Source organism: Formica exsecta, unplaced genomic scaffold (assembly GCF_003651465.1).
Source record: "Formica exsecta isolate Colony F162 unplaced genomic scaffold, ASM365146v1 scaffold60, whole genome shotgun sequence".
Classification (NCBI taxonomy): domain Eukaryota; kingdom Metazoa; phylum Arthropoda; class Insecta; order Hymenoptera; family Formicidae; genus Formica; species Formica exsecta.
The window spans coordinates 1,164,802-1,181,535 of NW_021853281.1; the positions used below are offsets into that span (position 1 = coordinate 1,164,802).

A 16,734-nucleotide genomic window follows, 5' to 3' on the forward strand; every position below is an offset into this window, starting at 1 on the left:
GAATCTGACTTTCCTTATCTCACGCTCGTTCCATTTCGCGCATTCGCTCCGCTCGTGGACATATTTGAATGCTAAATATATAGAGTGTCCCATCAAAAGTGGCTACTCTCTTTTATCTTTTAAACTAAAAGAGATAGACCATAACAAATATATAACAAATTAAATGGTTTAAACTTATTATACATACCTCATATTATTATACATATCTCTCCGTTTGTTAACACAGATAGCTTTTATAACTACTATGGTCACAATGGAGTTCAGTTTGAACCATTTAATTAGATATATATTTGTTATGGTTTATCTCTTTTACTTTAAAAGATAAAAGGGGATGGCCTAACCTTTGGTGGAGGGGATAAACACCTTGTATATAATTTACAAACAAATATTGATTATTTCGTCTTGCTTCGGTACATAATAACTTTCGTACAATTTAGATTATGGATGATATCGATTAATTTCATATAATTTGCATATTTTTCCATTACGTGCATATCTTGTGATTTAATAGTGTCTTCATCTGCTGACATTGTGAATTTTGGATATTAGGGACGATTTTACAGACAATGATCTAATATTATCACGAACACGACTCTAAGGAAAGCGGTGTCTACAATGAGAATTTAAGCCTTAAGCCGTAAGAAATTAACCAATCTTATTCGATTATTCTTCTCACATTCAACTGTGAATATTCAATTCCTTACGGCTTAAGGCTTACTACACCTATTGTAGACACTGCTTAAGTTTCAAAAGATTTTAGCCGTCGCTCGTTTTTTATTAAAAATTTATTAACAAAATAAATTTAATTAATAGAATTTAATTTTCTGACACAATGTAAATTTAAGAAGGAATATATATCTTGCCGAGATTTTTTTTTTCTTAAATCTTCCAGGAGTTCCGACGACATATTAAGGGGATCCAAAAGCTCATCTGTTTTATCGACCATAATAATTAATATTTGCTTAATATAAAAGTTTTGCAGTTTGTATGTATAAAATAAGATAGGTCTCCACTCGGAAATGCATGAAAGAATATAAGTGAACATTTAGAAACATGTTTAGAAGCCTAGTAAAAAAGATTACTGTGTGCAAAATTTTGCAGACTATAGAAGAGTAATGAGAGATCTCTCATTACTCTGTGGTTAGTTAGTGAGTGTAGTTAAGATTTTGCGTTGCTGAAAAATTTTTGCTGTCGACTTGTGCGTTGCGCCTCTTTTATACACAATTATTAACATATCACCATGTTCGTGGATTCATGCTTAAAGAATCGAGGTTTCTGCCCCGAAATAACATGGACTACATGGAGAATGGTTTTTGCCTTTTGGAGCGACATGAGGGATTACGCCTTCTACCGTTGGTTACCATGTAACTCTACGGGATTTGCTCAAAAGATGGAAAGATGCAGATTTCATATCGCCCTCAACTTATAGATTTCTCAATTTTAGTGACGGAACCCTTAACAACCCATGGTTGCCTCGCAACACAAACAAACATAGGTTGCCAAGTGACTCCTACTCGGATAATTCAAACAAGTTCTGTGAATTGCTAGAATGTAGAGACGGCATTTTATATCGATTAGTTAAATATATGCTTTTCACGGCTCGCATATAATGTTTGACAATCTGGTATTGTCGTAATCATATTGTTTTTGTTGCCCACGTCATTTCTTCCTCATGTTGGACATACAGTGGCGTGCAAAAGTTTCCGGCTAGTGACATTTCGTATTCTAATTTATTAAAAAAAACCTAATGACTTATTAACCATTATCACGTGCGAGTATAACATATAGGAAACAAAATAATATAATGAAAGAATATTGTTTATGTTCGTGAAAGTATTTATAGTTATAATTGTTAGATTTACAAAATGTCACTGGTCGGAAACTTTTGCACGCCACTGTAGGTTGCACATAGGTTGCCAAGTGACTCCTACTCGGATAATTCAAAAAAGTTCTGTGAATTGCTAGAATGTAGAGACGGCATTTTATATCGATTAGTTAAATATATGCTTTTCACGGCTCGCATATAATGTTTGACAATCTGGTATTGTCGTAATCATATTGTTTTTGTTGCCCACGTCATTTCTTCCTCATGTTGGACATACAGTGGCGTGCAAAAGTTTCCGGCTAGTGACATTTCGTATTCTAATTTATTAAAAAAAACCTAATGACTTATTAACCATTATCACGTGCGAGTATAACATATAGGAAACAAAATAATATAATGAAAGAATATTGTTTATGTTCGTGAAAGTATTTATAGTTATAATTGTTAGATTTACAAAATGTCACTGGTCGGAAACTTTTGCACGCCACTGTAGGTTGCACATAGGTTGCCAAGTGACTCCTACTCGGATAATTCAAAAAAGTTCTGTGAATTGCTAGAATGTAGAGACGGCATTTTATATCGATTAGTTAAATATATGCTTTTCACGGCTCGCATATAATGTTTGACAATCTGGTATTGTCGTAATCATATTGTTTTTGTTGCCCACGTCATTTCTTCCTCATGTTGGACATACAGTGGCGTGCAAAAGTTTCCGGCTAGTGACATTTCGTATTCTAATTTATTAAAAAAAACCTAATGACTTATTAACCATTATCACGTGCGAGTATAACATATAGGAAACAAAATAATATAATGAAAGAATATTGTTTATGTTCGTGAAAGTATTTATAGTTATAATTGTTAGATTTACAAAATGTCACTGGTCGGAAACTTTTGCACGCCACTGTAGGTTGCACATAGGTTGCCAAGTGACTCCTACTCGGATAATTCAAAAAAGTTCTGTGAATTGCTAGAATGTAGAGACGGCATTTTATATCGATTAGTTAAATATATGCTTTTCACGGCTCGCATATAATGTTTGACAATCTGGTATTGTCGTAATCATATTGTTTTTGTTGCCCACGTCATTTCTTCCTCATGTTGGACATACAGTGGCGTGCAAAAGTTTCCGGCTAGTGACATTTCGTATTCTAATTTATTAAAAAAAACCTAATGACTTATTAACCATTATCACGTGCGAGTATAACATATAGGAAACAAAATAATATAATGAAAGAATATTGTTTATGTTCGTGAAAGTATTTATAGTTATAATTGTTAGATTTACAAAATGTCACTGGTCGGAAACTTTTGCACGCCACTGTAGGTTGCACATAGGTTGCCAAGTGACTCCTACTCGGATAATTCAAAAAAGTTCTGTGAATTGCTAGAATGTAGAGACGGCATTTTATATCGATTAGTTAAATATATGCTTTTCACGGCTCGCATATAATGTTTGACAATCTGGTATTGTCGTAATCATATTGTTTTTGTTGCCCACGTCATTTCTTCCTCATGTTGGACATACAGTGGCGTGCAAAAGTTTCCGGCTAGTGACATTTCGTATTCTAATTTATTAAAAAAAACCTAATGACTTATTAACCATTATCACGTGCGAGTATAACATATAGGAAACAAAATAATATAATGAAAGAATATTGTTTATGTTCGTGAAAGTATTTATAGTTATAATTGTTAGATTTACAAAATGTCACTGGTCGGAAACTTTTGCACGCCACTGTAGGTTGCACATAGGTTGCCAAGTGACTCCTACTCGGATAATTCAAAAAAGTTCTGTGAATTGCTAGAATGTAGAGACGGCATTTTATATCGATTAGTTAAATATATGCTTTTCACGGCTCGCATATAATGTTTGACAATCTGGTATTGTCGTAATCATATTGTTTTTGTTGCCCACGTCATTTCTTCCTCATGTTGGACATACAGTGGCGTGCAAAAGTTTCCGGCTAGTGACATTTCGTATTCTAATTTATTAAAAAAAACCTAATGACTTATTAACCATTATCACGTGCGAGTATAACATATAGGAAACAAAATAATATAATGAAAGAATATTGTTTATGTTCGTGAAAGTATTTATAGTTATAATTGTTAGATTTACAAAATGTCACTGGTCGGAAACTTTTGCACGCCACTGTAGGTTGCACATAGGTTGCCAAGTGACTCCTACTCGGATAATTCAAAAAAGTTCTGTGAATTGCTAGAATGTAGAGACGGCATTTTATATCGATTAGTTAAATATATGCTTTTCACGGCTCGCATATAATGTTTGACAATCTGGTATTGTCGTAATCATATTGTTTTTGTTGCCCACGTCATTTCTTCCTCATGTTGGACATACAGTGGCGTGCAAAAGTTTCCGGCTAGTGACATTTCGTATTCTAATTTATTAAAAAAAACCTAATGACTTATTAACCATTATCACGTGCGAGTATAACATATAGGAAACAAAATAATATAATGAAAGAATATTGTTTATGTTCGTGAAAGTATTTATAGTTATAATTGTTAGATTTACAAAATGTCACTGGTCGGAAACTTTTGCACGCCACTGTAGGTTGCACATAGGTTGCCAAGTGACTCCTACTCGGATAATTCAAAAAAGTTCTGTGAATTGCTAGAATGTAGAGACGGCATTTTATATCGATTAGTTAAATATATGCTTTTCACGGCTCGCATATAATGTTTGACAATCTGGTATTGTCGTAATCATATTGTTTTTGTTGCCCACGTCATTTCTTCCTCATGTTGGACATACAGTGGCGTGCAAAAGTTTCCGGCTAGTGACATTTCGTATTCTAATTTATTAAAAAAAACCTAATGACTTATTAACCATTATCACGTGCGAGTATAACATATAGGAAACAAAATAATATAATGAAAGAATATTGTTTATGTTCGTGAAAGTATTTATAGTTATAATTGTTAGATTTACAAAATGTCACTGGTCGGAAACTTTTGCACGCCACTGTAGGTTGCACATAGGTTGCCAAGTGACTCCTACTCGGATAATTCAAAAAAGTTCTGTGAATTGCTAGAATGTAGAGACGGCATTTTATATCGATTAGTTAAATATATGCTTTTCACGGCTCGCATATAATGTTTGACAATCTGGTATTGTCGTAATCATATTGTTTTTGTTGCCCACGTCATTTCTTCCTCATGTTGGACATACAGTGGCGTGCAAAAGTTTCCGGCTAGTGACATTTCGTATTCTAATTTATTAAAAAAAACCTAATGACTTATTAACCATTATCACGTGCGAGTATAACATATAGGAAACAAAATAATATAATGAAAGAATATTGTTTATGTTCGTGAAAGTATTTATAGTTATAATTGTTAGATTTACAAAATGTCACTGGTCGGAAACTTTTGCACGCCACTGTAGGTTGCACATAGGTTGCCAAGTGACTCCTACTCGGATAATTCAAAAAAGTTCTGTGAATTGCTAGAATGTAGAGACGGCATTTTATATCGATTAGTTAAATATATGCTTTTCACGGCTCGCATATAATGTTTGACAATCTGGTATTGTCGTAATCATATTGTTTTTGTTGCCCACGTCATTTCTTCCTCATGTTGGACATACAGTGGCGTGCAAAAGTTTCCGGCTAGTGACATTTCGTATTCTAATTTATTAAAAAAAACCTAATGACTTATTAACCATTATCACGTGCGAGTATAACATATAGGAAACAAAATAATATAATGAAAGAATATTGTTTATGTTCGTGAAAGTATTTATAGTTATAATTGTTAGATTTACAAAATGTCACTGGTCGGAAACTTTTGCACGCCACTGTAGGTTGCACATAGGTTGCCAAGTGACTCCTACTCGGATAATTCAAAAAAGTTCTGTGAATTGCTAGAATGTAGAGACGGCATTTTATATCGATTAGTTAAATATATGCTTTTCACGGCTCGCATATAATGTTTGACAATCTGGTATTGTCGTAATCATATTGTTTTTGTTGCCCACGTCATTTCTTCCTCATGTTGGACATACAGTGGCGTGCAAAAGTTTCCGGCTAGTGACATTTCGTATTCTAATTTATTAAAAAAAACCTAATGACTTATTAACCATTATCACGTGCGAGTATAACATATAGGAAACAAAATAATATAATGAAAGAATATTGTTTATGTTCGTGAAAGTATTTATAGTTATAATTGTTAGATTTACAAAATGTCACTGGTCGGAAACTTTTGCACGCCACTGTAGGTTGCACATAGGTTGCCAAGTGACTCCTACTCGGATAATTCAAAAAAGTTCTGTGAATTGCTAGAATGTAGAGACGGCATTTTATATCGATTAGTTAAATATATGCTTTTCACGGCTCGCATATAATGTTTGACAATCTGGTATTGTCGTAATCATATTGTTTTTGTTGCCCACGTCATTTCTTCCTCATGTTGGACATACAGTGGCGTGCAAAAGTTTCCGGCTAGTGACATTTCGTATTCTAATTTATTAAAAAAAACCTAATGACTTATTAACCATTATCACGTGCGAGTATAACATATAGGAAACAAAATAATATAATGAAAGAATATTGTTTATGTTCGTGAAAGTATTTATAGTTATAATTGTTAGATTTACAAAATGTCACTGGTCGGAAACTTTTGCACGCCACTGTAGGTTGCACATAGGTTGCCAAGTGACTCCTACTCGGATAATTCAAAAAAGTTCTGTGAATTGCTAGAATGTAGAGACGGCATTTTATATCGATTAGTTAAATATATGCTTTTCACGGCTCGCATATAATGTTTGACAATCTGGTATTGTCGTAATCATATTGTTTTTGTTGCCCACGTCATTTCTTCCTCATGTTGGACATACAGTGGCGTGCAAAAGTTTCCGGCTAGTGACATTTCGTATTCTAATTTATTAAAAAAAACCTAATGACTTATTAACCATTATCACGTGCGAGTATAACATATAGGAAACAAAATAATATAATGAAAGAATATTGTTTATGTTCGTGAAAGTATTTATAGTTATAATTGTTAGATTTACAAAATGTCACTGGTCGGAAACTTTTGCACGCCACTGTAGGTTGCACATAGGTTGCCAAGTGACTCCTACTCGGATAATTCAAAAAAGTTCTGTGAATTGCTAGAATGTAGAGACGGCATTTTATATCGATTAGTTAAATATATGCTTTTCACGGCTCGCATATAATGTTTGACAATCTGGTATTGTCGTAATCATATTGTTTTTGTTGCCCACGTCATTTCTTCCTCATGTTGGACATACAGTGGCGTGCAAAAGTTTCCGGCTAGTGACATTTCGTATTCTAATTTATTAAAAAAAACCTAATGACTTATTAACCATTATCACGTGCGAGTATAACATATAGGAAACAAAATAATATAATGAAAGAATATTGTTTATGTTCGTGAAAGTATTTATAGTTATAATTGTTAGATTTACAAAATGTCACTGGTCAGTTTTCAAATAGATATCAATAATATGTGCATATTTGCTGTTAATCTTTTCTTATTGTCAATTAGTTTCGACGTCTACTACGACTTATGAATGATCATTGGAGTGTCTTTAACAATAAATCTGAACGTTATATTTTGAAATATTATGCTAATATCGGCCGAAAAATGACGAAATATTATACAGGTAATAAATAACATATTTAAATGACAATTAAAAAAGAAATCCACAACATTATTGCAAGATTGACACTTCGAATTTTTTTAGTGTAATTAAAAAACATTTTTTATTCGAAAGAATTTTGTCCATTTTGAGCAATCTGCGCACAATCATTATTCATACATTAAATTTTATAAAATAATGATAAAGATACATAATAATAATTTTGTAATCTAATAAAAAAACAGCCGAAAGTTGAATTTTGCGATTTTTCGAAATGTAATTGAATCAATAAACCTGAGTTGATATATGTAATTGTTTTAAAATAGCTTAACATAACATTAAATTTGCTTTAACTAACTAAATTGCTTAAATTAGCTTTATTTTCGAGTAGCTTAACACCTCTCGTAGAAGGGAATAAGATCCATAAAACTTTGATAATAGTTGATATATTCGCAAATAGCTTATTTACAACTTCTTTTAAAAAATTAAATTTTAATATTATTAATTCTACTTTCCGTGTGATTGTTTGTTCGATGACTCTTCGGGCTTTCTCCTGTCTCATCCTTTGAGATTCTTTAACGGCAGTCACACTCACTCGCATAAACAATGAATTATTAAACATTAATTTATTACACATAAGTTGACGATTGTTAATTGTAAAAATCATAATACATAATTGCGTGTAACATCTCATAGTACTTGTCGCGATCGCGTACCGAGAAGTAATAAGACGACATATGGAACAAATCGCACCGATACCTACTCGTTCGAGTTTCACTGAACGACTGACAAGACAAACGCGAAAACACAATAGTATGCGGCGCGGAATTCGACGTCCTATCTTCGCGATATGTAGCGAATCCTGTCGTGCATGTAACACGCTATACACCAAAACGAACGCCAAATACTATATGATAGTCAATTGAATGCAATCTTAAACATTACACATAGTATAATATAAATGCAAAATATTCTCTCTTATCTCTCTCGTTGAATTTGAAATTAAAATAAATCAGGTTCTTCCATTTTACATATTCCAATTTACAAAATTATAACACAAAAATATAACACAAAGGAACTATTTTTAAAAATATGATATGTAATGCAGTATAAGCAATATATGTTTTTTTCACAGTATATTATTGCGCAATTTTGGGGCTGTATTTACTTATTCCATTAATTCCAAGAATTTTAGATATTGTAATACCATTGAATGAATCACGGCCATTGAAATATGCATTTCAAGCAGAGTACAGAGTGGACAAAGAGAAATATTATTATCCGATTCTATTTCATGCTTATATGTCGAATGTGATCACTGTCGGGATCGTGTTATCTATCGATACCACTTATATAATATGCGTGTTACATGCTTGCAGTTTATTTGCGGCTATCGGGTGAGTAATATTGAAAATAAATTTGAGATATCTATTTCTCTAAACATTTTAAAAATTTATTATTGTCCTAAAACTCTTTTTTCACTCATAAATACACATAGAGAATTTGTCGATTCAGATTATCCTAACTTAGTTATCGTTTTGTTTCTAAGCCACCGTCTTGAAAATATTGTGGGCCAGACAAATGTTAAGACTGATGATAATGAAAAAATATGCGCAAGAACGCACTATCATTTATTCGTAGAAAGATATGATTCTATAGATGATGATTATCGTGAATTGATGATATGCTTGAGAAAACATCAACTCGTACTAGAGTTCGTAATTTTATCATCCATGATAATAGTCATTATCGATTAACGATATTAATGATCTTAACAAAATCGCTTGATCGATAAAACTATTTTATTCTATTTTTGATATTAAATTATTCTATCCTGATTTCTTAGATATGTTCAGATACTGGATTCTACATTCACGTACGTAACGTTTGTTCTACTATTTCTTAATGTGCTGATTATGAGCGTAATTGGAATACAAGTAAGAATTTAAAAAATAAATATGCTTTCATTGAAAAACGTATTTCATAGCATTATACAAGATGTTCAAATCCACTCAATTTTCCTTCAACGAAGAATTTCTTGACCAATTGGAAATAGATTTTTCAGAAAATGTCGAGACATAAATAATTTTCTATTTATAGATTATTGAAAAAAAAGCTTTCTGCAAACTAAATTTTAAGAGAAATCAAATGGACAACAAAATTGATATTTCTCAATTATCATTTAAAATAGAATTTACTTTAACAGAATTCAAAGTTTAATTACAAAGATACATGTATAATACAAAAAATTAGAAAATTACAATAAATGATGACTTTCCCCTATTTTAATCAAGGAAGAATTAATTCTAATTTGACCAATCAATCTGCAATTAGAAAGACATCCGGTAATTTTAGAATAACTAATAATCTTCATGGTGTAATTGTTGCAGCTTATCAACAAATTAGGACATACGGAAGAAGTAATAAAATACATTTGTGTAACTATGGGTGTGTTTACTCATCTCATATGCATGTGTTTTCCCGGACAGTTGCTAATAGATAGAAGCATGGATATCTTTGATAAGGCGTAAGAATCATAATTCTATTAGCTCTTTAACTATGCTTAACTTAACTATATAGCATGTAAAAGAGCTTTATCAACAAATGAGCTGGAATTACATCGCAATTATTACGTATTGTCCAGATTCATTATTTCCATATCACAATCTACGAAATAATAATGTTATAAAATTTCAAGAAGCCTTATTATAAATAATTATTCCTGAAAAAATTTATTTGATTTTACTGTAAAAATTTCAATCTCCAATACATGCGTACAGTCTTCGCAAAGCATAGTTTTACTTGATAAGCATTATTACCACCATTTTCCAATGTTTTTTATTATTTTTGATGTTATCTCACCCAAAGTTGTCGTCTTATAAACGATTCGCATAGTTGCCAGAAAGGCATATTGAAGGCCTTTTAAAGATATTTTATCTTTTAGATACAGTTCAGGATGGTATACGTTCTCCATAAAAAGCAAAAAATTATTAAAAATACTTCTGTACAGAAGTTTCGTTCCTTGTACACTCTCGGCTGGAAAGATGTTTGTTATGTCAATGACTATGTGCAGGTCGGTACGTTTGTAGCTTAAATATCTTTTACAATGTCTATTATATAACGCTGCAAAGAATCAATATTTAATTTTAAGGTGATGCAAACTGCCATGTCGTATTTTACTACCTTAGCATCCTTAGCATGAAATAGAAGTGCTATAATACATATGATGTTTTTATCTTTACAAAATCATTATAGTTAAAAGAATCATTAGTGAAAATCCATTGTACCATTTATGAAAGAATATTTGTAACATCCTCATAATAAAACGACATATAAGAACGCAGTATATTTCACTTTATTCTACAGAAAATTTATAATTTCGTGATCTATAATTTCCTTTCATACGACTGAAGGAGATCTGTACAATAATTTTGAGTTGTTGGGAAACGAAAATGTTAGAAATGTTTTTTGCCGCAAAAGATAAATATTTAATAGCGAACAGCGACCCTTCTTATAGATTGATTGAATATCCACCTATCGCGGTGCGTAAACGTTTCAAACGTTTTCTGACAACCCGAAATTATTATAATGATATATATATGTCCTTCTCGTCACTGCATTCGCTTTACATTTTTTTCTTCAATCCAATATCTAACAAGAGGACGATCAGCGTATTTTCTCTTTGCAGTGTACATTAATATATTCGTAGTAATGCTTATGTTAATACCGTTAACGCCAAAAGTTCTAGATATCATAATACCGTTGAATGAGTCACGGCCAGCTACCCAGCAAACACAGAATATAACTGCTATATAACATGGGAATAACATGTAATGTAACAGTTGTTATGCCTAATTTATATTGGGATTATATAACTGTCTCTTATTTATGTAATATAACATCAGAATATAACTGCTATGTAACATGGGAATAACATGTAATGTAACATTTGTTATACCTAATTTATATTGGGAGTAAGGAAGTAAAGGCCACGATACATGAAAAATTTGTAATCGTGACCGTAAGCAGATCGACCAATTACAAACATTTTCACGTGTCACGTTTCAAAAATGTTTGGTTGTGATTAGTGCATTTGATTACAGCTTTACAATTACGACTAAAACTTTTTCGCATGTCATGGTCTTAACTTTAGCTCTCTATGATGTAGTGAGATAAAATGAATAAATAAGTAGACATAACAATGCTAAAACCTTAGTTTATTGTAGTTTGTTTATCTCAGACAGTCATTGTTTGATAATGATCGTGACACGTAAAAAAATTTTAATCGTGATCGTAAAGCCATAAGGCCACGATACGTAAGATCGAGTCTACAATAGGTATAGTAAACCTTTAGCCTTTAGAATTATATCGGCCAAAACTCTTAAAAATGTTTGTGTCATGGCGCTTATCTATATCTTATTCTTAATTCGAAGAACCTATCTCGCAATAAAATTACTGAATAATAAATAACATTTTAATGAACTATTTCTATAAATATTTCTATACTAATAAACTATATTCAAGATTAATAGTAATTCATATCGTGATTGCGCAACACATCAGTTTTGCATCTTACAAGTTTATCTTACAAAAATCTTATGTTCTTAATGCTTGCTACATTTAAGTGACGATATAATTATTGAAATTATTTTGAAATACGCAGCAATAATTATATAATGACGTAAATTAATATTTTCTTAAAAATACTATTTCAAAATAGCATGATTCGCTGTATTATATGAATCTGTCAAAAACTCAGCTGATCAACTCCGTTTTTTGTAAAAGTTTCTTAATTTTAATCGGAGGAAATACGCCTGATATTCATTAGCGGATATAGCGGATATATTCATCCGCGAGAAATTAAAATCTCTCCATAATTCGCCGATGAATATTGCCGTTAATACAATTCTCGTGTGTCTTTTAATATACTCTCAAAAAATCTTCAAAGTTATTAGAAAACGTATTTTTGCAAAAAAATAAACTAGAGCAAGAAGTAAACGGAAGCAACTTGCGGATTTAAATGCCACGATTAAATGCACAATATTAGGGCTGCGTTCGGAAACATTTTGTACATAACTTTGTTATGTATGTTGAACAAAGATAGAACGACGCTCATATGCATACGGGTGATGTTTGCGAACGCAGCCTAAAAAAGGAGATTATCCGAATATCTCTTTTTCCGACTCATGTTTTCCTAATATCGAGATTTGCCGCAGAATTCGAATACCGCGGCTAAGTCTACAGACTGCGTTCATGTTGACATTATAAATGGCTCGTGCTTAAGGAATAAAAAAAAATCTCACACAATAATTAACTAATAAGACTCGTCAAAATTATGATCTTTATGATAACAATTATTCACAGCACGAAGTAAGCATAATGTAGGGCGAGAGAACAAAAATAAAAAAAACAACAATAAAATTTGACCATCAAGTTCAGAATTTAATAAAACTCTATAAAAAGTAAAAAAAGTAAAAACATCAATTTGATAGCGAAATAATAAAATTCGATTGAAATTTACATACTTTTTTAAAAGCAAATATTCGAGATATAAAAAGTACTACACAAAACGCCTACAAATTATTTAAACTATTTGAATATATATCTAATCTCCCTTTTACTGTATAATATTTAATAAAAAAATGTATTTTAATATTTCTCGCAATAATAATTTATAAACACAAATTTTTAAGTAGTTTCGTTTATACAAGTTTTGTAATTTTCGATACTTACTTTGCACAGCCCACAGAGTACCATTTTGCAATTCCTTTAAAAATCGTTGTGTGTCTTCTTTACATTTTCCATCTGGCAAATCCTCTGACTGAGCAAAGATTATAGGTAACAACGGTAGATTGGTAGGATTTAATGATACCGTGTTTGCAAAACACTGTTTATTATTACAATTACCGTCATCTAAAATATTGTTTACATTCACCGAATCCAAAGAATTATTTTCATTAAATGTCCATTGTTTTGATGTGGAGTGACTCTGTTCGGCAAAGCTACTTGATAATCTCAACAATAGTGTGCTAACGGTAATTAGCACAATTCGTTTGAACATTATGTTGGGTTTTTAACTTTATTATTATAATTCACAGTTTGTAGGAAGGATTCTTGAGAACGTGGTTTAAAAATACTATAAGTCGAACACGTCTTTATCGATACGTGGTCTGATCTCGAGAGAGCGAGGATCGCGCGGTGTTCCGTTTGCCGGTTTTCGCATATCCCTCTCCTTACGCACGCGCAGAGCCTTGATTGCCACGTCTTGGCGCTTGCTCCATACATTTACATATACAGGGTGGTCCTCGTAACGGTCGCCACGATTTTTAAGGCACTTACAATAATCTGACATAAAAAAGTCATAAACAGAAATTTATCAGTTTCTAACCGTCAAATATAATCTAAATGTCAAATATATATTCTGTAACAGTAATATACAATAATAATAAAAATTAACAGTCTGTATATAAACGCGACTATTTTACGCAATTTTATATGTCTAGTTGACTGATAAAAAGGTCGTGAAGTATGACATGGCCGTTTGCATGACCTTAAAAGGGAGTATTAATATGTTATATAACATTGTAAAGACTATCATACAAGACGTTTTTCACACTTAATTTCAAATAAAGCGGACGTACCGAACTGAACATAGTCATCGACGTAATAAACATATTTGCAGCCGACAGCGTGCAAGGCACAAGACTTCTATAAAGGAGTATGCTCAATAATTTTGTCGTTTTCAGCGAGACCATGTACCATTGTGCACTGTACCTACATGATAAAAATATTTTGTGTGGTAGAATTTTTAGCGACTGCGAAAACGAAATTATACATGCAATTAACTGATCAAATCGAACGATAGTGTTGTTTCAAAATAATTCTACAATAATTAGTAATTATAATAATTATAATAATTAATGTAAGTTAAACATGATTAAAGCATGATACTTGCGCTTTATCGAATATTTCTATACTTCTATCCAGGAGTAGTTGTCCGGGTAAACATATGCTTAAGAGATGAGTAACCGATCCCACAGCTATGCATCCAAATCGTATCACTTCCTGAGTTTGTCCGAATTTGTTGATAAGCTACAACGTATATGGGTTTCGAAATTTCTATAAATATTCCTGACTTTTTTTTTACGATTTTTATTTTAATGAAAAAAACGTGTATTGTGACAAAAAAGGATATAAACTTATACCTTAATTATACATGTATATTGCTTTATAACTCTTTATATATGTATATTATATATGTGCAAGAGCTACGCATAAAACATTAAAAAATTCGAAACTTGTTTGGTTCTTATGAATATTTTTAATAATTGATTCATGTCGTAATTTACTTGTAATCCAACCAGACTCAGAATCATTACGTTCAAAGACAAGATGAGGAACATCGCACTTCTGAATGTAGAGTCTAGCATGTGAGTGTATCTAAAAGATAGCAAAAAAAATGTAATATAAAAGTTATGTAAAATATGTAATAATTATAACTGAATAATATTGATGAAATTTTTATTTATGATGAAATTTTCCATAATACAAACTGTATTGCGAGTTGATGTTTTTTCAAGCATGCAATCATCTCACGATAATCTTCGGAATCATGCTCTTTTATTACTACGTGTTTTATTTTCTCGCCTTCCACAAGTTTCGTCTTATCGAGATAGGCGTTGACTCTCGGAAATCGGCCGAAATGTGCAGATCGTGGCATGCACTGATGTAGTGGGAAAAAGTGAATAAATAAGTAGACATAACAATGGTAGAAGCTTTAGTTTATTGCAGTTTGTTCATCGTAGATAGTCATTGTTTGGTAATGTTCAAACGAATTGTGCTAATTACCGTTAGCACACTATTGTTGAGATTATCAAGTAGCTTTGCCGAACAGAGTCACTCCACATCAGAACAATGGACATTTAATGAAAATAATTCTTTGGATTCGGTGAATGTAAACAATATTTTAGATGACGGTAATTGTAATAATGAACAGTATTTTGCAAATACGGTATCATTAAATCCTATCAATCTACCGTTGTTACCTATAATCTTTGCTCAGTCAGAGGATTTGCCAGATGGAAAATGTAAAGAAGACGCACAACGGTTTTTAAAGGAATTGCAAAATGGTACTCTGTGGGCTGTGCAAAGTAAGTATCGAAAATTACAAAACTTGTATAAACGAAACTACTTAAAAATTTGTGTTTATAAATTATTATTGCGAGAAATATTAAAATACATTTTTTTATTAAATATTATACAGTAAGAGAGTTTAACGGCGGTTCTTTGGACTCGCGTCTGTTGGCTTACGTCGTCTGTACGCGCCACAAAAGGGTTTCAAGGAAAAGTTCGAATGCGAACTTTGAGCCATCACGTTCTGATTAAGAAAGATCGACGTAAGATCGATCAAATATTCCTAAACTAGCGATAATCTTATCAATCGTAAGTATCATTGAAATTTATCGACTCATCATAAATATGCCATAGTGTTATGTATAATATTTCGATATAAATTATCTGATAAAATTATAGTAACATGGATTAATATAATTATCGTAGGCGATCTTGGATCTATACTAAAGGAAAAGTTTTATATAATCATTAAGTTATATAACCGTTGATCATTAAGATCGCCGATCGAACTGACAACGCGCGATAAGGTCCACTTAACGTAAAACGACATTACGATACCACAATGCGAGAATTTTCTGCGTAGCGCAAATATTTGTCTAGAAGTTTATTCAAACGTTTCTTCTCCTCCGTCCATCAAGGTTGACTAACATTATTATCGTAGACCGTATCAAAATTCCGCGATATCGAATAAGTCACATGGACTTCATAATTGAACAAAGGTTAATGACTAATCTCGATAAGATAAACGATTTACCGCCCCATCTCCTTTCCTTTCCCCTCTTGCAAAAATATAACGAGCGACTTCTTAACGATTAGCGACGTAACGCATTATCCGGGCTCTTAATTGAATATCTCGGTCGATTGTTTCTACCTCGAAAACGCATTAACGTACACACTTTTACGATCCATTTTATAAAGGCATTTATAGAGTGTTCTTTAAGTTCCTAAAATTGAATAGTGTGCGCGCGGATAACTTTGCAACTAGACAACTGTCTAGGGTCTAGGATATTAATTGCAGAATCATTATGAATAATAAATGTTTGCGGCTTGTATATTTTGTATACTTTTACATGTATTAAATCCGATCCACACTTACTATTTGTAAGAGCTGATTATTCATTGATTGACACATTCGTTGAATGCG

General features: G+C 32.0%; 1 protein-coding gene across 1 annotated transcript; it reads right to left on the reverse strand.

The window, feature by feature from the left end:
• Window positions 1-13,921: 13,921 nt before the first annotated feature.
• On the reverse strand, window positions 13,922-15,129 carry LOC115242498 (the record flags this gene model as incomplete). The annotated part of the gene is made up of 4 exons (XM_029818817.1): window positions 13,922-14,231; window positions 14,413-14,549; window positions 14,807-14,897; window positions 15,011-15,129. Coding segments are annotated over 4 exons (549 nt in total), but the record flags the coding sequence as incomplete, so codon positions are not given.
• Window positions 15,130-16,734: the final 1,605 nt, after the last annotated feature.